The following is a 23,096-nucleotide window of genomic DNA, read 5'->3' on the forward strand; positions in this document are numbered from 1 at the left end:
TATCATCTCATGGGTTTACGGCAAGCAAAGAATTTTTTCTCACCCTTTACATAAAACCTTTGCCAATTATATGATTACTTATCTTCAAGGCTTCCTAGATTGTGATGCCTGTCCTTCTACTATTGATTTGACACCATGGTCCCATACGTTTTCTTTACGTACACATTCTTTATTCAATTTTTTATTATTCTCTTCTCGCTTGAACATTACGTGGTCTTTATCGTTCCGACCTCCGAGAAAGGATCTACGTCCGGCGATTCCACTCCAGTCCATTTTACCTAAAGAATTATTTATTTCTATGAAAAATATTCGGAAAAAATTTTGTACTCGTTTTTTTGCCCAACTAGTTACTCCGTGTGGCTCTAGACTTCTCTCATTTAAAGATTTACGCTTTCTTAAATGAGTTTCGAATAAAGGATCTGTGTCTGCTTGGTTTACTTATTTATTTAATTTTGTTGTTATTTCTAATTCTCCTTCTTTTTTTGTTTTATCGCAATTTAGAATACCTAATTTCCATACTGTAGCTTCTATCCTTTCTATAGATATAAGTCGAAATTATTTGTTTAATTCACAATGGGCTATTTCTTTTAATCGCAATACTAACTCTTTCCTTGTTGGCCGTGTGATCATTACCTATTCTGCTCCACGAAATGAAGCTCTTATTTCACATTGGATTGCGTCATCTGTTGATGACTTATTATCTGAATTTACTGCATGTCAAGGTTGTGCCTCTGCTATTCCGCGATCCTCTACCTCTAAGACATTACTTAAACGATGTCCTTCTGAAAAGTGCTTCTCTTATGTGCCGTTATCAAATCTTATCCGTTACCCTACGAAGTCTCGTACTTATATACATGCGGATACTCGTTCGGTCTCACTTTCCGCCTCGTTAGGCTATGCCAAATCTCTATTATTATTTCATCCTTTTGCTCCGGTTCGATCACTTCCTATGAATTATCAAGTGTCTAGGATCTCCGATATCCAACTTCCTTCTTCAGTGTCTACACTATATATCGATGGCTCTTTTTTTTCCTTCTCCAGTCATTCAATATCTTCGATGGCTTATGCATGGACTGCTATCGATTCTGATGGATTTATTCTTGATTCTCATTATAATATCATTCCTTCTCTTTTTCCCTCTGCATTGCGTTCTGAAATTTTTGCTTTATTGCATGGACTGGACTCCCTTCCTCGGAATTCCAAGATTACTGTCGCTACTGATTGTGCACAATTAATTTTCTTATGGTTTACGTATGTGGATGCTCCCTTCATTCCTAGAATGCTTAAAGAATCTAACCACCTTTTATAGTCTTCAGCATGGGCTATTACTTCACAAAAGAATCTGGAAGTTACTTTCATCAAGGTTCCTGCTCACGCTGACGATTCTTTGAATAATCATGTGGATGCATTGGCTAAAGCTATTCATATTAACTCGCATCTTCCTTCTCGTCCGTTGTCAGAATTGCTGGCTCTTTGCATTTTACAATTCAATTCTTTACCTGTGGATATGAATATCCGGAAATTTATTAAAGATATCTTTGACGCTAAGAGTCTTTTATCTTTTGCTGTATTACCAAGATTTAATTCTATTTCTTCTACTTCTGATATCGATTGGGCTTGTACCAAATTTTGTCTTAATAATAATAAGCAATTTGTCTTCCATCTAATGGCCGTTCGAGTTTTCAGGCTTTTCGTATCAAGATTTTGTTAGACATGCTTCCGACACTCACAACTCTTCAGAAACGAAAACCTCATATATATGACCCGAGTTGGTCCTGTTCTCAATGCAACTCCTCTCCTGAGACTTTAGACCACTTATGGACTTGTCCGTATATTTTACCTGAATTTAGTCCTTTTAATACCTTCAAAACACTTCTGCTGGAACTCAGAACTGTGTGTCGTGAGAAATTTCTTTCCGCAACTCCTTTGATACCTTTATCGGACTCTTTCGTTGTGGAATTTATGGCTCTTGATTGTTGGAAATGTGATTTTCCTTCGTCTTCTTGCCTGCGGCTTGCACGTGGACTTATACCGATATTCCTTACAGGATTTCTTGGACTTTACTTTTCATCATCCGTTATATGGTCTATTTTAGATACACTTTTACACGACTTTCACTTTGATCTTTATGTTCAAATCTGGTTGTGCCGTTCTGTCTTCTTTCATCATTGGGAATCAGCTCAAGGCATCACTAATAAAATGAAATCGTCCGTTATTGGACCTTCTCCTATTTCTTACCCTTCCTCTCAAATTTCTCCTGATTTTTCGACACCTTCCCTGGCGACAGTTTCCTTGGATTCCTGGTTTTCTTGGGTTTCCTCTTATATAATCCGTGAGGGATCTTGGATTTCGCACTCGGATTTTTGGCGCTGCTTAACAGTTCAGCCTCTACTTAGGATTTCTTTTTGGTAACGGATTGGATCTTAGGACATGCTGGATAGTTGACTTACACTGGCCTTCGGGTAAAGTTATGGTATGCGTTTCTGTAATAGTTTAGTTTTTCTTTACTTAATTTTATTTTGTTTAGATTTCTTTACTTGTATGAATCGTGAAGCTAGTTCTTTATATTTTTTATATTTATTTTCTATATTTGTTTTTGTAATATTGTTCGATTTGATTATTGTACTTTTCGTTTAAAATTAAAATAAAAGATATAGTCATAAGACTGTTTGCTCATAATCACCAAATATGGACTGTCCCAAATGTGTAACTATAAAGAGAGTTGACTGTATAGGTAAGGTCCCAAAAATATTTTTTATTAGTAGCTCTAAGCATAGCATATAGGCTGATTTGTCTACTTTTAATTAAAATATTAATTTTATTACATTTTTATTATACAAAATACTATATAATATACAGTAAATTGGAAATGAGTATTAAAAAATTTTTATTTAATGTTATTATACTATAATTTGGTAAATATTTCTTTTAAATTAATATAATTTTTAGCACTTACTATATATGTTAAAAATTTGTATCTCAACTTAAAATGTAAATATCTCCAGATCCAGTAATCCAATTGGCAAGCTCTTTTTTCGTTCATATAGACCAAATCAAAGGCTTTCCAAAGAACCCAAATTTATAAAAAATGGATTAGTGGATCCCAAGATATTTGCATTTAAGCATGTTAAAAAGTTCATACCTCAACTTTAAACATAAATATCTCCGGATCTAATGATTTAATCGGCAAGCTCCTTTTTCGCCTATAAAATCTAAAACAAGGGCTTTCCAACGAGCCTAAAATTATAGAAAACGGATCAGTGAATCTTGATATATTTGCATTTAAAGATGGTAATACAAATTCTGACATAAAATAATTATTTTTATTGTTTGAAAATATTTATTATGATACCATCTTTTATATGATATTTTTATTATACTTTTATAAACATTTATAGCTACTAAGGCTATATAAATTTTTATTTTACTTTATATTTTATTAAAATATACTTACTTTTTAATAATATATGTTAAAAATTCCATATATATGAGAAATGGGTTTTTTCACAGCTCTTTTACATTTAATAATTTAAGTTTCGCAAATGTAAATTTTTGTTTAACTTATTATTTAGTTAAGTGATCATCAATCAGATGATTTTTTGGTATTACAAAACAATTTTAAGTAACAAAAATTGTGAAAACCAATCAATAACTCTTTTTAATGCAGAGTAGACAAATCAGCCCATATGGATTTTTACTATGATCGCTAAGCATTATTGATATTTAACCTTAAAAATTATATAAATAAGCAAATCAATCTTCTAACCTAATTAAATTTTTATTATGACACATATAATTTATAAAATATATTTATTAATTAATATATTTTATTAAATCCAATTTTAAATATGTTGTGAAGCTAAACTAAACATAATATACAAGTAGATTAACAATATTCAATAATAAAGTTAACAAACAGTAAAAGAAAAATTCGAAATTAATACTATTACAAAAAATGTAAATTTCTCCATAAGTATTATACTTACACCCATAAAAATTAATATGTAGGTAGTTACGACCTTGCTGAACAATTTTCAATTAATTTAGAAAGTCGATTTTATTTGACCAAAGAGGTGTAATTATGCTCTGAAGTTGTAAACAGAGAAATGAAAAATTCAGAAGTTAGTACCGTTATGAAAAATGCACTTTTCTTCATAAGTATTATACCCACACTCATGAACATGATGAAAATTAATATATAAGTAGTTTCGACCTTGCTGAACAATTTTCAATTAATTTAGAAAGTCGATTTCATTTGACCAAAGTGGTGTAATTACGCTCTGAAGTTGTAAACAGAGAAATAAAAAATTTGGAAGTTAATACCATTATGAAAAATGCACTTTTCTCCATAAGTATTATATCCACACTCATGAAAATTAATATATAAGTATTTTCGACCTTGCTGAACAACTTTCAATTAATTTAGGAAGTCGATTTCATTTGACTGAAGTGGTATAATTACGCTCTAAAGTTATAAACGAAAAAGTGAAAAATTTAAAAGTTATTACTGTTAAAAAAAATATGCTTTTCTATATAAATATCATACTCAGCCTTATGAAAATTAAAATACAAGTAGATTAAACTTGCTGAACAAACTTACTTAAACATAAAAGATAATTGGATATAACCAAAGTGGTGAGTAGTGAAATTATATTTTAAAGTAAAACATATTTATAGTAATTTTATTTAACAAAATAAGCATGTATAATATAGTAATTTTATATTAAAAATAATACACTGAGTTTAATAAAAATTCAAAAGATACTATTGACAGATAATTAATAAAACATTGAAAAAAAAAAATGAAATTTCATCAAAAAAAAATTTTTGTTTATATATTTATATAAAATTGTGAAATGTAGTTAAGGTTGCAGGCGAAACCCATAGTAAACGTGAAACTTGACAAAACTATATTAAAATATTAATAAAAATTTGGCGAAACTTGACTATAAAAATCATATAAAATGACAAAACTATAATAAACTCTTATAAAAAAATTGACAAAACTGAGGTTTAGACGTTTTGCCAAATTCAAAAACTAGTTTAGCCTACAACCTTAAATGTAGTATAAAATTAACACTCACCGTTAGTGAAAATAAAATAAAAATTAATTATAAATTCAAATATATAATATTTTAAAAAGTTATATAAATATGAAAAATAAGCAACTAAAAACTCTTAGTATTTTAAAATAATACCAAAAATATGCAATTTAATTATCTTATATAGTATAAAATTTTCTTAAAATTAAGCATTATAAAATTCTTACACCATAAAACTTTACTATGTTGGCTAAGCACCTTGGTACTTTACATATATAAGCATTTTCTGGACCTTTTATAACAGGAGTAATAAAAAATAAAAAAAAATTAAAAAGAATTTTTTTACAAATTTTTTTAAAAAAAATGCTTGGTTTATATTCAGAATATATGTTTTTCACTGGTCGGAATAGTCCATTTCGGCAAAATTTTAAATTGCCGAATGTTGGACGAAATTTGGTCTGACCTTAGCCGATCAGTACCAAAAAAATCGGCAACTAATTTTATAAACGATTTGCACCGTAACGCCTGCCACTTGTCAACAAATCGATCAGTAAAATTGGCAACAAATCGGTAAAATCAAATTGACGATTGTTAATAAACCTAATAATTTATTAACGATTTTTGTACATTTAACTGATTACTGATTTTAATTTTATAATAATTTATTAATTAAATTTTATTAATTCATTTTATTAAAAATTACATATTAAATTAATATATAGCTATCTATCATCTATATACACCATCCACCATCCACCATCCACCCATCATCCTCACCTAACCTGATAAAAATCCGTAGAAAACCTACAAAAAAAAGGAGGAAACGGTTAGTAACCTATTTTTTAAATAAAAAAATTGAAGTTTCAAAAGAAACTTACCCGATCTGATAAAATCCAAAGGGGAAACCTACAAAAAAAAGTAAAGAAACGGTAAGTTCGTTTCTTTAATAATAATAAAAACTGAAGTTTCGAAAAATTCGAAACTTACACAATCCAATAAAGTCCAAGAGGGAAATCTACAAAAAAAAAGAAGAAACAATTAGTTTAATGTTTCTTCGATAAAAAAAAATAAAGTTTCGAAATATCGAAACTTACCCCCAAATCGATAATAGAAACCTACAAAAAAAAAAAGAAACGGTTAGTTCGTTTCTTTAATAAAAACTTGAAGTTTCGAAAAATTCGAAACTTACCCATCCAATAAAAAGTCCGAAGGGGGAAATCTACAAAAAAAAAGAAGAAACAATTAGTTTAATGTTTCTTCGATAAAAAAAAATAAAGTTTCGAAATATCAAAACTTACTCCCAATTCGTTAATGGAAACCTACAAATAAAAAAAAGAAACGGTTAGTTCATTTCTTTAATAAAAACTTGAAGTTTCGAAAAATTCGAAACTTACCCGCCCATCTAATAAAGTCCGAAGGGAAATCTATAAAAAAAGAAGAAACAATTAGTTTAATGTTTCTTCGATAAAAAAAATCACAAAGTTTCGAAATATATTCGAAACTTACCCCCTACCCCCAATTCGTTAATGGAAACCTACAAAAAAAAAATAAAGAAAACGGTTAGTCCGTTTCTTTAATAATAATAAAAAATAGAGTTTCGAAACACACATCGAAACTTACACGTCTATTTCTCAATAATAGTACGAAGAAGAACCTACAAAAAAAATAAAGAAACGGTTAGCAAACCGATTCTTTTATAAAAAAATCTCAAAAAGTTTCGAAATATTTTGAAACTTACCCGATCCATCAGCCCGAAGTGAAAGCCTATAAAAAGAAGAAAGAAACAATTAGTAAATCGTTTCTTTTAAAGTTTCGAAATTAACCCAACTTCAAAACTTACCGGTCATCTCTTATTTCGATGCTCGAGGGCGTCTTGAACCTACAAAAAAAAGAACGAAAACGTTAGTAAACGTTTCGTTAAATAAAATTTTTAAAAAAATCTAACTCTCCTACCGAAGTACCCACGCGTCTAAAAGCCGAATAACTAAAAAAAAAAATTTGAAATTAGTTTATTAAGGCGAAAACAAGGGAAATAAAAAAAAATTAAAAACTTACCGAAATACGGTATCAAAAGAGCCGGCGTCGACTTAAAAAGAAGGAAGAGGGAATGGACGAAAGAAAGGGGAAAGGGAAAGACGAAAAAGTGAGAGGGAAAGGGAGACGAAAGAGTGAGTAGAAAGGGGGAAGACGAAAGGGTGACGAAGGAGTGTGTGGAAAAGTAAAGTGAGTGGAAAGGGGGGAGACGAAAGTGTGAGAAAAAAAAAGTTTAAATAAGGTTAATATATAGTAGTATCGCGTAATGCATGTGATACATAATTACAAAATATCGACCAAAAAGTTATTGGTCGATTTTTTTTCATTGATTTTACCGATTTTTGCCATTGGTCAAAAAATGTGACGAATCACATGACCAATCGGCAAAAATTATGCCGAAAGCTCTTAACGGTCGAAAGTTTTGATTTCGACCAGTGTTTATGGAGTTTAATCTATTTTTAAACTTTTAAAATTAGTATTTAATTTGTGATTCATGTAAAAATAAAGTGAAAAAAATAAAAAAAAAACTTGTTTTTGTAATTATCTCGTGATCCAGTAATTCAATTTCAATGAAATTTTTTTATTATGTAGCTCTCCAATTTCTCTACGTAATAAAAAAAAGATTGTTGAAATTGGACCAATAGATTGTGAGATAATTGCAAAAAATGAGTTTTTTCAAAGGATAGCTGCATTTATCTAATATATTCTGAAAAAAATTATTTTTGTGATTATCTCACGATCTATTGGTCTAATTTTAAAGATTTTTTATTTTATAGAGAGCTTAAAGAGCTACATAATAAAAAAATGTTCACTAAAGTCGAATCATTGGATCATAGGATAATCACAAATAATGATTTTTTTATTTACTTAAAATTTAATTAGTGATTTTCTCTATTGGTACATAGAATACAAATTAAATACTAATTTTAAAAGTTTAAAAATAGATTGCACTTCCCTAAAAACATATATTCTGAATATAAATCAAGAATTTTTTTTAAAAAAATTCATGAAAAATTTTTTTGATTTATTTTTGATTTCTTATTACGCCTATTATGCAATTATTCTTAAACTTTTGAGCTTTATAAATATTACATTAAATATTCAGATATGATAGAGCCAATCTTAAAGTTTTTTCAGTAAAAATTTCAAATGATTTGGCTAAAAATTGATGGATTTATATATGTAAGAACACCTACATTTAGGATCACAAAATTACTTACTCATTCTTATTTGAATTATGAATTAAGTTTTTTTATTAAGTAAAACATATTCAATATTTAAAAAAACTACTTACATATAATTTTTTTTCTTGGTAAAAATTTGCAAAAAAGTTTTTTATAATTCTGGTTAAATCATAATTTCTGCTAACGTTAATAACGGTGAAAATCACTACCGGTGAGATTTAGCAATACTCTATTATTAATATTTAATTTTAAAAATATATAAATTAAATTAAATTTTTATAATTAATTAATTTTATCTTTATTCTACTATCTTCTATATAAATCATTTAATAAAAAAATTATTAGATTATTAGATTATCAGATTATTACTAAAATTACATTTATTATATCTAAAATGTACCTAAAATACTCTTGAAATATACGTTTAATATACTTGTTTTTTACTCAAGTACTTAAATTATATTTAAAATATACTTAAACTAGAATTTAAGTACAATATAAGTGTATTTTTTACATGTTTAAAATATTATTAAAATATACTTAAAATTTAATTTAAGTAGTATATTTTAAAAATATAAAAAATACACTTATATTGTACTTAAATTTTAATTTAAGCATATTTTAAGAATATTTTAAACATTTAAACATGTAAAAAATACACTTATATTGTATTTAAATTCTAGTTTAAGTATATTTTAAATATAATTTAAGTACTTGGGCAAAAAACAAGTATATTAAAAGTATATTTTAAGTATAAAGACTTTTTATAGGGTTTTAAATAAAGCTGTCCAAATTCCATTATTCCAATTCAGCAAAATTCACTTGTTAAAGTTGATTTATACAATCACAGTCATTAATCATATACTTCTTTTGCATTTTGATTTTCATTACAATAATTTAATTTCAAATCCTAAGGTATTATAGTGGAAGGAATATTATAAATAACAATTTTGCAGACATTAGCTATATTTTTAGATATATATTCAATTATAACTGTTAATATAATTTTTGTCAGTATAAGTTTAGATTTTTTCTTTATTTTTTACTACTGCAGTTTATATATTAATGTACTACTTTTTTTAAAAGTATTATTTTAAATATTTCATTTAGTAACCACTGGTATAGATAATGTAGGTTAAGAATTATTAGAATCTAATTTAGTAATAATTTTAATATAAGTAAGTTGTTTATTTTTATCTTCTAGGGTAAATGGCTGGATTTATATATTATATATCAAAAAGTTTATTTTGTGTTGCAGGTAATACAACTAGTGATTGGTGGTTTTGCTTTTCAAAAATTTCCATTTGCATATTAAACATTCTGAATAATTGGACTAAAGCCTTGAATGATTTAGTTCAGTTCCATTTTTTAGTTTTTTTTAATTAGTTAAATCTATTTTGCATAATAACTTACTATTTAATGATTATAGAAAGCTGATTAATAGTTTATTGAAATCATTTTATTAAGACAGTTTAAATAGTATTAAAATCATCTTTTTAGTATTTGAGTTATTTTTTGAAAAATTAGCAATTTCAATTTACCATCTATTAATATTAGAAAAATAATTTTAGTACTATTCAAACCATTTTAATGAGATGATTTCAACAAGCTATTAATCAGCTTTCTACGATTACTGGATGGTAAGTTATTATACAAAACAGATTCCAATCAATCAGAAAAAAACTAAAAAATGGAACTGATCTGATCTGTTTAGAGCTTTAGATTGGACTGTTATTAGTTGGATTTATTTTCTTTTTCAAATCAGATGAAAGAACCATACAAAATAAAAAAGGTTAGCTTTATCTTTTATTTATTGCCTAAAGTTTATCTGATTATAAGGTAAAAAGTTTTTCAATACAACTATATGTTTCTGACTTCAACTCTTTTAGGGTTTATGAAATACTACCAGTTTTACTAGTAGAGTGAAGGATACCCAGAATCATTTTAAGTATATTAGTAAAGAAATTTTCCAGATAATCAGCTATAAGGTTAATGATTTTTTTATCATTAAAGTTTTTTTTTATAAATTTATTTAAAGAAAGCATATTGTAAAAAAATGGTTTATGCAATCAGCCATAATTTTAATTTAAGTTTTATTAAAAAAAGATTTATATAAAAAGTTATAAGCATTTAATTTTTATATAATTGGCTTAAATTTGAAGCAAAATATATTGGCCAAAATATAATAATTTGGGTTAATTTCATGTATTATAATAATGTTAATCTGAATTAATAATTTGAATTGAATAATATATAACTTTTATTTGCTTTTACATTGCAAAAATCCACTTTTTCTTATATTTTATTTTGTTTGTAATAAAAAATTTTTAACAGATCATATAATATAAAATTACTGTAGCTTAGAAATTGATTAAATATAGATTTCCATATTATATATACAATCTACCCTTGATATAGCGAAGAAACCGTTCTGCACATCAAATTCGTTATAGCAAATTAACGAAGAATTTGAAGAATTTGATTGGTTACTTCGTTATAGCAAGGGAAAATTGACATATTTTTTTGGCTAAGCGTCACGTGATTCATTATATAAAAATTCGCTATAGGAAGGGTAAACTGTATTTGCATTTTAAGATTAAAGTTAAAAAAAATAGAAAAGTTAAATTAATAGAACCTTTTGATATATACTAAATCTAATATTATTATCACTTTACCATCCATCAATAGTAAATATATATTATAATAAAATTTATTAAACAGATATTAATTGTACTAATTTAAATAAAATTTTACATAACTTATTTTATTGTTTTACTAATATAATGGTTTATTAAATTAATTCACTCAATTAATTATTATTATTATAATAAAACACATTTTAAATCTAATATGTAAATTAATGCACAAAAAAATTATTTATATATTAAATAATTATGAAAGTTTCTAATAATAGTTCTTAAATAAATTCATTTGGTAAATAATACTGATAAATGAATGACTAATTATTAATGTAATAATAATGATTCCTTACAAAGCTACCAGGTTGGTAATTGGGATTTCATTAGATTATATATTGTACAAATTGCAAATGAAAATTCCATTTGCTTGATATGAACCCTTTTAATTTGGCGTTATAAATCATAAATATTCTCAAAAACCTCTGAATTTTACTGAAAATATCCAACTCGTACTATTTGGTAGCTGGTATTTTCAGTCAATCTTCTACCTAGAGTACCTAGAGACGATTAACAGGGCCACGCTAACTGATATTCAATTAATGATAATATACTCATCTCACGAAGACGGGAGTACCTGTCCTAGGTATTCTAGAACTTAACAAATGATCGACGTATGGTAATAATAGGGATTATCCGATAATCGAATTGTATATTACCTGTTTTTTTCTAAAAAAACATTACACTAGTATTTATGACAGCTGAAAAATAATATTGAATTATATATGTATAGGCTTTGTGGTAATTACAGTGTATTTCTCAAAGATATAAAAAGAAGGATGGTGTGATGAAAATATAATATGGACGCATAGGAAAAAAAAACGAAAAAAAAAATAATAAAGTAATACATGTCCTTAAATGAAGTTTTGAAATCTAACGGCCACCAAGACTTCTCCTTTCAATTTCCTCCAATGTCATCATCCCACGTTGTTGCATATTTGTGCTATTAGGCATACCTAAAAAAAAGGAAAATTAATGAAATAAATTTTTTTTTTTTTAGAAGATTTTATATTTAAATAATTTAAATATAATACCAGGTATAGTATTCGGCGCCATTGCATTGTTAACAAGGTTTGGAATAAATTGTGCATATCCGTGCATATTTGCAAAAAGAGCCTCTGTGCCAGGAGGTAACAATCCAGGATGATGTGTTACAGAAAGATGTGGGGGTATTGGTGGAGGCCCAGAATATTGAAGTTGTTGTGAATAACGATCGTGTTGATGTTGATAACCAAATGGTATTTGAGGTGGCATTGATGAAGTCATTGGAGGTTGTTGAAATTGAGGGTGAATTTGTTGAGAAACATTACGCGGTGGTGGTGGTATCATACCAAACAACTGTTCCACAGGTATATTGCGACCAACGGGCGGTGGAAATTCTTGTCGAAGTTGAGTATGTTGAGGAATGTTTGGTCCATTGGAAAAAGGTGGAACTACACTATGATATTGTGACGAGTTGTGGCTTTGTTGAGGGAGAATAGGAGAACGAGAAGGTGGAGATTTATAAACCGATGAATGAAGATCAGGAATATTTGCTGATGATTGAGGCGAATGTGGAAAACTGGAAATGTTTGGTTTGGGATTGAATTTCAATGCCGGCGAAGATGCAGTTGATGATTCTCTGGAACCATTATCTGACCTTGAACTCAACTGACGATATACAGAAGTTGGCACATTTCCACCAAAGAGCATGTTAATCTTTTTAACTGAATCATTTGGAGCTAATTCAGAAATACCAATATGTCGATTAGAAATATCAATCTTTTGTGATGATTGATTGGTTTTGTTTATTGAGGCATGTTTTTGAGTACTAATTATAGAAGGGTCATTAAAAGGTAAACCTGAACTTGTAACCACCGGATTATGAGGTTGTAGAGATTGATTTGAAGATGAAGTTGACAGATTATGTGATAACTGACTTGATAAATCTGAAGATGACTAGAAACGTTATAATTATGATATTAGTAATACAAAAAAATTAAAATATACGCTCGATAATGCGACAATATAGAAATAAAATAACGTACAGGACCCTTCTTCAAAGCTGCATATATTTTAAACATAGCAGCCTCATCTTCAGAACTTCGCTCTTTTGGTTCAGATTTGGAAGGTGGTTTCGCTCCCAAAGTTTCCAAAACTTCTTCTTCAGTAAGCATTCCAGGAAGAACCCGTGTTTCTTCACTTGGTACAATGCAGGGAGAAATAGATGCTGTAGTGGATGGCGTAGCAACTTGACTTTGAAATAAAGTATCAAGACTGATTGGACCAGGCTTTAATAATTCGCTTGTTGATGATGAAAGATTCTGGGACACTTGAAACGTTGAAGACTTTTCTATATGACCATTTTCTTGAAAATTTTCCTCATTACTATGAGAGAAAAATCTGGCGAAACGAGATTTTCCTTGTTCTCGAGGAACTGTCTCTACATGTGAGATACTTGATATACTTTCAGTTTTAGGTCCATTGTCTTCAGCCATGGCAAGTTTATGCTGAGAAAGGAATTTGTTAAAAGCTGATGAGCCTGGATGTAAAGGAGCATTCAGGTCCATCCCACCAGGGCCAAATAGTTGATCCACATCGGCCAAATTTAATGAATTTGAAGAATCTAAATATCAAACGATGACGTCCTCAAATGTTGTAGTTATTATAAGTTAATCCATAAATAATGACAATAGCATATACAACATCAATGTTGCACGTTAATGTTACGCACACGAATGTAATATAGAAATTTAGATAATTACCATCTAAATCCGTTGTATTTTGTTCCTTTAATCCATTCTGTACGGATCTTTCAGGTTTATCATTTGAAGCATTATTAGTCTCTTCGGTAGTCAATGTTTTATTTCCTGGCCTCCATGATGCACTACTGTCAGCTCGCGAAATACTGCGCGCTCGACCTTTTTCCGTTGTTTCCCTTCGTTCTTTAGTCTTTTCCTTTTCATTGCGTTCTCGTTGTTCCCTATCTTTCTCTTTCATTTGCACTTTCCAAGCTTGAAGATCGAACATGGCTTTATCACCAGCTTCACCATTATCAATGCGTTTTGTATCCTCATCGGTTTGTGGATTATAATTCATCCATTCGGGAGTCTCCGATCTGTCATCGGCTTGATATTTTGAAGTATTTCTTCCCCCTCCAATGCCTATATGTGTATGAAAATAATATATAAATTCCAATGTTATTTTTGAATTGAAATTCTCATAATAATTATCTTTACCTTCTCTACGATTGTTTCTACTCGTTTCATGAGACCGTATATTTCCTAATCCACGACTATGTGTTCCGTGAGTAGGCCCAGTTGATTCTTTTGTTACTTTTTCTGCTAAAGCACGTTCTCGCAATGCTTCCCTACCAACAAATCCACGGCCACCAGACGGTCCTCGTGGTGCTCGTGGTTCAAAGTCTTTTCCAGATCGCACATATGAAATGTCCTCTCCCTATCATTCAATACTCATCAAGTCAATATTATTATCTAAAAAGCACTCTTAGGCCAATAAGACACTCACTTGGCGTTGTCGTATTCCATCTGATCTACCAGCCCTTGGCGGTGCTGTTTTTTCTTCCACAATTTTTAATCCTCCAACAGATGATGAAGCGAAATTCATTTTGGGTGGGCCAAGAACAATTTTATCTAATTGAATAAATTTAATATATTAATAAATGCTAAATATAGAATTCTGATTCATTATTCGTACCTGTTGGTTTAGGAGATGTTGGTGCAGAATCGTTAGGACTTTTTGAAACCCCCAATAAAGGACTTTTTGGAATTCCTAAGTCATCTTTTGACTTATTTAATTCTGATCCAAGGGAATTGTTATTCTTACTAATGTATATAATCAAAATATCTTAATAATATATAATGTATATAAATTTATAACGTTTAACATTTATAATACCTCTTTTCGGTTTCTACAGCACCATCAGTACCAACTTTCTTTTCTTTCTTTATTTCTCTACAAAGAGACGAATTTAATCAGTGCAAGTAATTAAATGTAATTGTACATTATGACAGGCAAACTATTAAAATTTAGACTTACCCAAACCAAGTATTGATTGGAGGTAAAGCATCTGGTTTTTTCACAAGTGGGCTATTACGCAATGCCAGTAACTGTTCTTTCGTATAGCGGATCACGGACTTTGTTTGCACTTTATTTTTTTCTTCGTCCCTTTTCGCGTCTTCAGGTACTTTTTCATTATCTAATTCTCCTGCAGGCGTCTGGACGTTGGTGTCTGACTTTGACGAATCAGCAGATGGATGTTTGCCAAACTCACTTAAATCAGCTTTATTGTCTTCAACGTCAGACATCTGAAAATTCGCCAGCTATAAAAAGAAAACTTATAGAAAAGGTTAAGAAAAGGAATGTTTTATTTTACGACAAACAGTAAGTCGTTTTTATTTGCCAGTCACCGTCACAGACGATTTTGACAGATCTTGGAATATTCAAGAGATTTACAAGATTTTCGTCAAAGGTATATTTTAAGGTATAATTTTCTAATATATTCTGAAAATATTACGAGTTAATGACTTTTAAAATGGTATTGTTACACCTGCAAAGGTAGAGAAGTAGATGAATTTGGGATTTTTTCTCAGTTGATACACTGAGAACTTTTATCTTTCTTAGTTTCGAGTATGTTGAATAACATCATCACAAGAATTATTTATATAATGTTACTCCAAAATCACTTGAACAAAAAGATCACGATTTGGCAATCGTGAAAATTCAAATATTCCGTCATTTATTATAATACAATATGATGATACCTCGGTAAACGAATCGGAATTATCAGGATTTTGTGGCGTTTTGATTTAATATATTTATTTTATCTACCTGATACAGGATATTGTAAACTGGTCTTTTTTGTCATTTTTAAAACTTTTTTTTAAAAAAATTGGTAGAATGCAGCGCGTCGGTGCCGAAAATAAAAAAAAAAATGAAAAAATAAAGCAAAAATCAAAATTCATATGGGCATCCGTATACCAAGAATTTCGTTCCACGGCACACCTGTTATATGGCAGCAATTTTATTCGAAAGTTACTGGCCTTGCGATTGAGAGTTTATCCTATAACTACAGTCAACAAAAGATACAATAAAAACCAAAAGGACAAATGAAGTGAAATGAAAAAAGATGAAATGAAGTATAAAAAAAAGTAACTTCTCTTGCAACCCTTTGTGTATGTATGATATCATAATGATAGCTTCGCGCAGTGGTAATTTTCATATAAACTACTGTATAAAGAATAAATTCAACATGCCACATGAGAAAACGGTTTATAGTACAATGACACACAAATATGAACAAATTACTCTTGCATCGCCTTCTCAACGGTGCGACCCGGACGCACACAGAATGCAAAGACTCCCCCTTCATATGATGGCAAGTCGTTATCTCCTTCCTATAAAAACACCTAAAAACTATCCACAAACAATAATCGATCAGTCTGATAAAACTAAGAAATAGTCCGAGTGTAATGAAGTAGATATTATAGATTTGCGGCTTTAGGAAACCGAACGTTATAAAACATATCGAGAATGAAAACTGCCGATATTTGATTTCCCCCAAACCATCGGCCATTAAGACCGTTCACTGCAGCCTGAGCGGACGATACACTATCAAATTTCATATAAATATCCCCCTTAAAAGAATTATATGTATTTAGAACTACATAAAATAGGTATATTAACAAATAAATCAATACGTGAATAAATACTTACTGCCGACTCCCTATCAACACTAATATGGACAACAGGTCCGTATTTTATACATTCACTTTTCACGTCTTCCTCAAGCTCTTCAGCCCAGTTTGACTCAGTTTCTCTGAAGAATAAATAATAAAAGTTAATAAAGATTCGATATTTTGTCAAATATTAAAGAAAGTTAAAATTTAAACATACTCGTCAGGATTAAACATATTTTTCAATAGGACGCAACGAGTCGGATTTACTCTAGGTTGAACTGGGCGCGGACTACAATTTTTTTTTTTAAACAAAAAGTAATTAATATCCTTTTTCATTATATAATTTATTGAAACAGAAACAAAGATGCTACTAACGGTTCTGATTGAATAGGAGTTGCGGTTGGAGCAATCAAATCTGTATCACGTGCTAATTTTTGCATTAATTCAACACGTGATTGTGCGTTGAGGGCTAAACCAGCAACATCTATAAAAAAATAATAATCGTTATTAGCGTTTTTTACAAAAAACGATTTCCTAAAAAGGATAATGCAATACAAACCGCCATCATCAAGATTTAAATTCATGCCGTTACTTTTGTCAGTAACTAGACCTACTTTGATCTAAATAAATATAAATATACATATACATAAATATTTGTGAAATAAATGATAAATCATAAATCATTTTATAACATACTGTTCTTCCAGCCAATTCAAATCCGTTCATTTTCTCTAACGCTTGTTTTGCGTCCTCTGGATTCTTATATCTGATGTAAAATTCATTGTAAATCATCAAAAATAAATGCAATCATAAAGAAAATTCGACCTAATAGAATAAAAACTTACTGAATGAAAGCAAAACCTCGTGATCGTCCTGTTTCGGGATCTTTATGAAGATTGACAAATTCTAAGGGTCCAAACGGTTCAAAAACTTGCCTTAGATCATCTTCTGTCAAATTGAAATGAACAGAACCGACGTAAAGTCTGTGATATGCAATATCAGTTGCATGCGAAGCTCTAAACACATAAATTTATTAAAATTACTCAAATGTAGTCAAGTATATCTTTATTGTAAAATAACATAACACGAGACTTACGCCTGTTCTGCCAGCCTTGCTTGTCGATTCTTTTCTGCTTCGGTTAATTGGACAATAACTGGAATGCCTAAAAGTTTTTGTCCAGTCAAAGCCAAAGCTTTTGGGACAGATTCTTCATCATAAAATTCAACATAACCAACCCTATTAAAGTAATATTTATTTAATGCAAGTACATTAAAATTAAAAATTAGGAATCTAATATATACCCTTTTGACCTCCGGGATATTCTATCTGCAATTATTTTTGCATCACGAACTTTTCCAACGGTTGCAAAAAAATCAGCAAGTTCACGAGAACGAAGACGTGCAGCCAGTTGCATGACAAAAACTGTTCGCTTGTCACGCTCCTCTTCATCTAAAGGGGGAGTTGGTGATCTCCGGCGTCGGTCACTAGATAAAAGAAAAAAATATATTAATAAGCCAAAGCTTTTTATTACAGCAAATTTTAATTACAAATGAATATTATATTATATTTGATTATAAACATGCCTAAATCTACTTCTGCTACGACTTCTTCTACGTGGACTACGACTTCTCCTCTTTCTTTCTCTAGAACGAGTTCGACTTCTTCTTCGTCTCTCACGCGACCTAGTCCTACTCCGATGTCTTCTACGTCTATCTCGTGATCTAGAACGTGATTTACGTGAGCGACGAGATCTTGAATGTGATCTATGGCGGTGACTAGAGGTTCGTGAAGAACTTCGGTGGCGTCTTCGTTCTTCACTGAATATCGAAAACTATGAGCATGAGTATATTTGTCAAAGTTACTATTACAAATAAACTTCTTAAATACCTTTTCCTTTCTTCTTTGTTTTGTTTTTCAGCTTTACCATTTGTAGTGAACTCATTAATTTCCTATAAAAGAAAATTTTGTTAAAAGGCATAGAAAACGATGATACAAATTTAAAAAACAAAATATCACCTGGCCCTTATGAAAAGGTGCCTCTAGCATAGCTTCGACGTCAAAATCATCAGCCATTATGAATTTTTCTTCGATCAACTAAGTTATCTATTGGTCTTTACAGATACATATTGAACGTAATATTTATTCCGTCATTCGGTGGCTTATTAATCAAATGTTACGTTACATAAACTAGGCTACACCGCACCTATAACATAATTTTGACTAGAATTATGATAATTCAATAATTCTGTTTATACTGAAAGTGGAATTAAACAATAACAAAAATCTAGTAAAAAAAAGAAGGGCTAAAGCTATATTTATTATTATTATTTATATATTAAAATAAAAATAACAGAAAAATATAATTTTTTATTTATAACTAAATATTAATTATATTTTCATTTGTTTAATGTTTACATCTGCTAGTTAGGTAGGTAAATTTAATTTTTTAGATGGTATTTATATAATATATATCTATCATTTATTTTTATATTCTATTATCGGTATTCAGAAAATCTCTTTCTCCATTCCCATGAATTCAATATTAAATAAAGTATACATATATTAAAAAAAATCTATTTAAAATCATATAGTTTTTACTACAGTCAGACCTCTATGTACCGATATCCTATGTACCGATAATTGCCTGTACCGATAAATTTTCTATGTCCCATTTCACAATTAATAAAAAAATCTCGTTGTACCGATATTATATATGGTTTCATGATATAACATGTACTGATACTTTTCTTTGCCCCTTTATAATTAATACATAGTAAGATGTACCGATACTTTAGATTACATTGGTATTAATTCGGGTTAACACTATGAATTTGGCCAGAGTTAACATAAAGGTTCCATCCAAATCACATGATATTTTAATATATTAGCTATCCAGAGTTTACATAATGCTGGCAAGAATTGCATTATGATTCACTGATGATGGTTATGTACCGATAATTTAATATACCGATAATTTTTCCCAAAACAACAGTATCGGTATATAGAGGTCTGATTGTAAATAGTAAACAAATAAATCTATATATAAAAATAAGAATTTTTCTAACTATCACCGTACGATCACAGCGTACTGAAATTACGATAATCGACCAGCATTAAAAAAATATAGTGCCGGTAAAATTTGATAATTCCGCCAAATTGTAATGATCACCGCAAAGTCGTTAAGTAAAAAACTAAAAGTTAATTATACTTACTATATTTTTTAATATTAAACATTTTTCAAATTAAGTATTACAGTCAACTTCCTCTATAGTTACGCCCGTTATAGTCACATTCTACTACAGTCAACTCTGGATATAACGAACCTTCCGTTCCAGAAGGTTTAGTTCAGTATATAGTGAATTCGTTATATAATATACCAAACTAGTTTTCTTTATAGGTAATTTAGGCCAAATTTGTAATGCTGGTCAAAATTATAATTTCTTTTAACATAAATTTTTGAAAAAATTACTAGTAATTCTGGCCAGCACTATAAAATTGGCCTGGACTACTATATAGTCACATGACCGTTCATTATAGAAAGTATAAAGTTATTATATAGCTGATATATAGGGGCTGATTAAGTTTGGTTCGGATGCGTTATATAGTGTTTTATTATAAAAGTTCATTATATCCAGTAAAATTATTTATAAAAAATCAGTTCTGGAAATTATGATTCGGTATAACGAGGTTTCGGTACAAACAGGTTTGTTATAACCAGAGTTGACTGTATATAGTCTTACCAGTTGAATATTCAAAACACTTTATTATTAAAATCTATCCTATATAGTTATAATCTATCTATAGTCACTATCACACCTATCCTCAAAAAACTTATATTAAAAAAAACCATTTATAATCACAGTTATATAAAGAATATATTAAATAACTTGGCATCTAATAATCGTACAAAGATGTATCATAGCTTGTTAGAATCGTCTCACTGAGACGGATCAAATGGTGGTAGTTTTATCCTTTTCCTTTGCAAGTATTTACGGCCAGACCACCCATTGCCTCTTATAATATTAATCTCGGTCTGCGTCCTATCATCTTCACGGGCCACTATTATACCGAAAGCACTTAATTCCTCGGCGAATAACGCACCACTAATAAGACATCCCCCATTCGGGCCATTTTTGGCTGATTCGAAGTCATGACACGCGGCCTATTCATCCTATACCCATTGTATAATACCGATACTCAATTTATTTAACGACCTTTAGAGAGCATCTACTTTCAGGAGGACTTTCGACAGGTAACATCAACCATCCAAGACTCTTCCATACCACCATTTTAGGTACTAAGCCTCACTCAAAGGCCACTACAGCCTGCGATTACCTAGCACCGATAGTACAGTTGTTTACCTCAAGTGGTATACTTTGTAGTAAGGTTGCTTGCCGAAACCTAGGGGTTTAGGCAAGATGGCGTTTTGCCGAAAAGCGAAATTCTGCCGAAACTATATTAAAGTTATATTAAAAAACTGGCGAAACTTTGGAGAAAGGCGAAACTGCCAAAACTTATTATAAATGCCGAAACTGCCGAAACTCTGCCGAAACTATAATAAATCTATAGTAAAATTTTGATGAAACTAATCGTAGGAGTTTTGAAGAGGTTTAGCACAAGCAACCTTACTTTGTAGATCCTCAGACGGAAGTAGCGAGCATCTGTTCGGGATCGCATATGGTGGGTATCGGCCACCGGGGATCGCCAACCGAGTACCCAGGAGTAGGGAATCGAACCCCACCCAGCCATGCTACCTGTTCTGCGCAAAACATCTTGGTTGGTCTAAGACCTAACAGAGGTAACTACACTAGATATTGCACCCTCGAACTTTACCATCCCCAGGGACGACCATCGAAACCATTACTGACCTTAAGCGGTATCGTAGAGTGACCACCTGGACAGGAAGTCCCTTCCAAGGTATAGTAGTGACCTCAAGGACAGGACTGCGCACATGCCAATGGCCTCATAGGGAACGTTAAGAGGGCACTGACCGAACCCTTGAAATGTGCGGATTAACCGTACGTAGCTAATTCGCCGTGATGCAGTCGCTACACTAATCTGTACCTTCGCCGCGCTATTGGTTGTAGCGTCCAGTAAAATTCTTTTTATTTCCGTGGTCATGGGAATCGAACCTGCGACCTCACCATACTCAGGCTTTAATGAGGGTCTCAGTGACTAACCACCGAGATAGGGTGACAACCCTTAGTTTTATCCTTTTCCTTTGCAAGTGTTTACGGCCAGACCACCCATTGCCTCTTATGAGACTAATCTCGGATCTGTGTCCTATCATCTTTAATGGGCAACCATTATACTGAGTACTTAATTCCTCAGGTAACAGCACCACTATAGAAGACATCCCCATTGGGCCATTTTAGGCTGATCTGAAGCTAGGTACACGCCGCCTACTCATCCTATACCCATTGCATAATACTGATACTCAATTTATTTAATGACCTTTAGAGAGCATCTACTTTCATGGAGGACTTTCGACAGGTAACATCAACCATCTAGTATCCTTCCATATAAGGTTGCTTGCCGAAACCTTCTTAATAACTGCCGAAACCTATATGGAAAATGCCGAAACTATATTAAATCATATTAAAAATCCTGCTGAAACTTTGCCGAAATGCTAAAACCCCCATTTGCCGAAACTGCCGAAACCCTGCCGAAACTATAGTAAACATATAGTAAAATCTTGCCGAAATTTATTGCAGGATTTTGGAGAGGTTTTGGCAAGCAACCTTACTTCCATACCACCATTTTAGGTTAGTTTTATCCTTTTCCGATTACTGGCTGACGAGTTATTCAACAAAATGTTAAACATCGGCATTATAATATTTCTTAATTTACGTTTACTGCGCCATTTAACATTTTGCTAGTGATTGTAAAAAGACGATTTATAGCTCGTTGGAATTGCCTCATCGAGACGAATTGAATGGTGGTAAGCTCATATTATGTTAATTTTTGGCTGGAATTATGATATACAAATATAAGAAATTTTTTATATAATCACATCTCTTTATAATCACCAAATATAGACTGTGTAACTATAAAGAGAGTTGACTCAGGGACGATGATTTTATGCGGCAATAAAACATGAATTATGTATGCAACAAAAGCAAAATATGCATTTTTAAGGTGCATATTTTTTTTACGATTATGTGCAAATTATGCACCAAAATTTATAATTATGTAAAATTATGCGCAGTTTTATTATAGTAAAAATCAAAAAAATTAAATTTTTGTATATAAAAAAATATTATTTATAATTAGAATTTCATTTATTCTTTATTTAAAAGTGTTATTGCGTAAATTTAAATCCCTATTCCTTAAATCCCAATTCTTCTAAATTTTAGCACCATTAAAGTACATCATACTTAATCTTTTAAGAGAATCTTGAGACAGGTTTTGACGATCACCGTCTAAAAGAGAATTATACATGTAAAAACTTCGTTCAACGG

The 23,096-nt window shown here is 30.4% G+C and overlaps 2 protein-coding genes across 2 annotated transcripts; both read right to left on the reverse strand.

Moving 5' to 3' along the window:
* Positions 1-11,107: 11,107 nt before the first annotated feature.
* Positions 11,108-15,263, reverse strand: OCT59_013860 (uncharacterized protein; the record flags this gene model as incomplete). The annotated part of the gene is made up of 9 exons (XM_066141786.1): positions 11,108-11,912; positions 11,991-12,894; positions 12,984-13,561; positions 13,701-14,099; positions 14,175-14,394; positions 14,464-14,588; positions 14,653-14,780; positions 14,854-14,910; positions 14,995-15,263. 9 exons carry the CDS (start codon positions 15,261-15,263, stop codon positions 11,830-11,832), a joined length of 2,763 nt encoding a protein of 920 aa, XP_066001884.1. The 3' UTR covers positions 11,108-11,829.
* Positions 15,264-15,945: 682 nt separating this feature from the next.
* On the reverse strand, positions 15,946-18,788 carry OCT59_013861 (uncharacterized protein). Its single transcript, XM_066141787.1, has 12 exons — positions 18,652-18,788; positions 18,523-18,584; positions 18,219-18,452; positions 17,937-18,119; positions 17,731-17,871; positions 17,480-17,650; positions 17,331-17,400; positions 17,194-17,254; positions 17,010-17,118; positions 16,852-16,923; positions 16,672-16,774; positions 15,946-16,592 (listed from the first exon to the last, which is right to left on the reverse strand). Exons 1-12 carry the CDS (start codon positions 18,706-18,708, stop codon positions 16,440-16,442), a joined length of 1,416 nt encoding a protein of 471 aa, XP_066001885.1. The 5' UTR covers positions 18,709-18,788; the 3' UTR covers positions 15,946-16,439.
* Positions 18,789-23,096: the final 4,308 nt, after the last annotated feature.

This window comes from Rhizophagus irregularis, chromosome 21 (genome assembly GCF_026210795.1).
Source record: "Rhizophagus irregularis chromosome 21, complete sequence".
Lineage (NCBI taxonomy): Eukaryota > Fungi > Glomeromycota > Glomeromycetes > Glomerales > Glomeraceae > Rhizophagus > Rhizophagus irregularis.

Excerpts from the sequence above, each read along its gene's own strand:
- OCT59_013861 (XM_066141787.1), bottom strand. The coding sequence starts at position 18,708 with ATGGCTGATGATTTTGACGTCGAAGCTATGCTAGAGGCACCTTTTCAT. Across the intron at positions 17,651-17,730 it reads GCAAGGCTGGCAGAACAGGC|AGCTTCGCATGCAACTGATA; the intron begins GTAAGTCTCGTG and ends TTATGTGTTTAG. Across the intron at positions 17,401-17,479 it reads CGAGGTTTTGCTTTCATTCA|ATATAAGAATCCAGAGGACG; the intron begins GTAAGTTTTTAT and ends ATTTTACATCAG.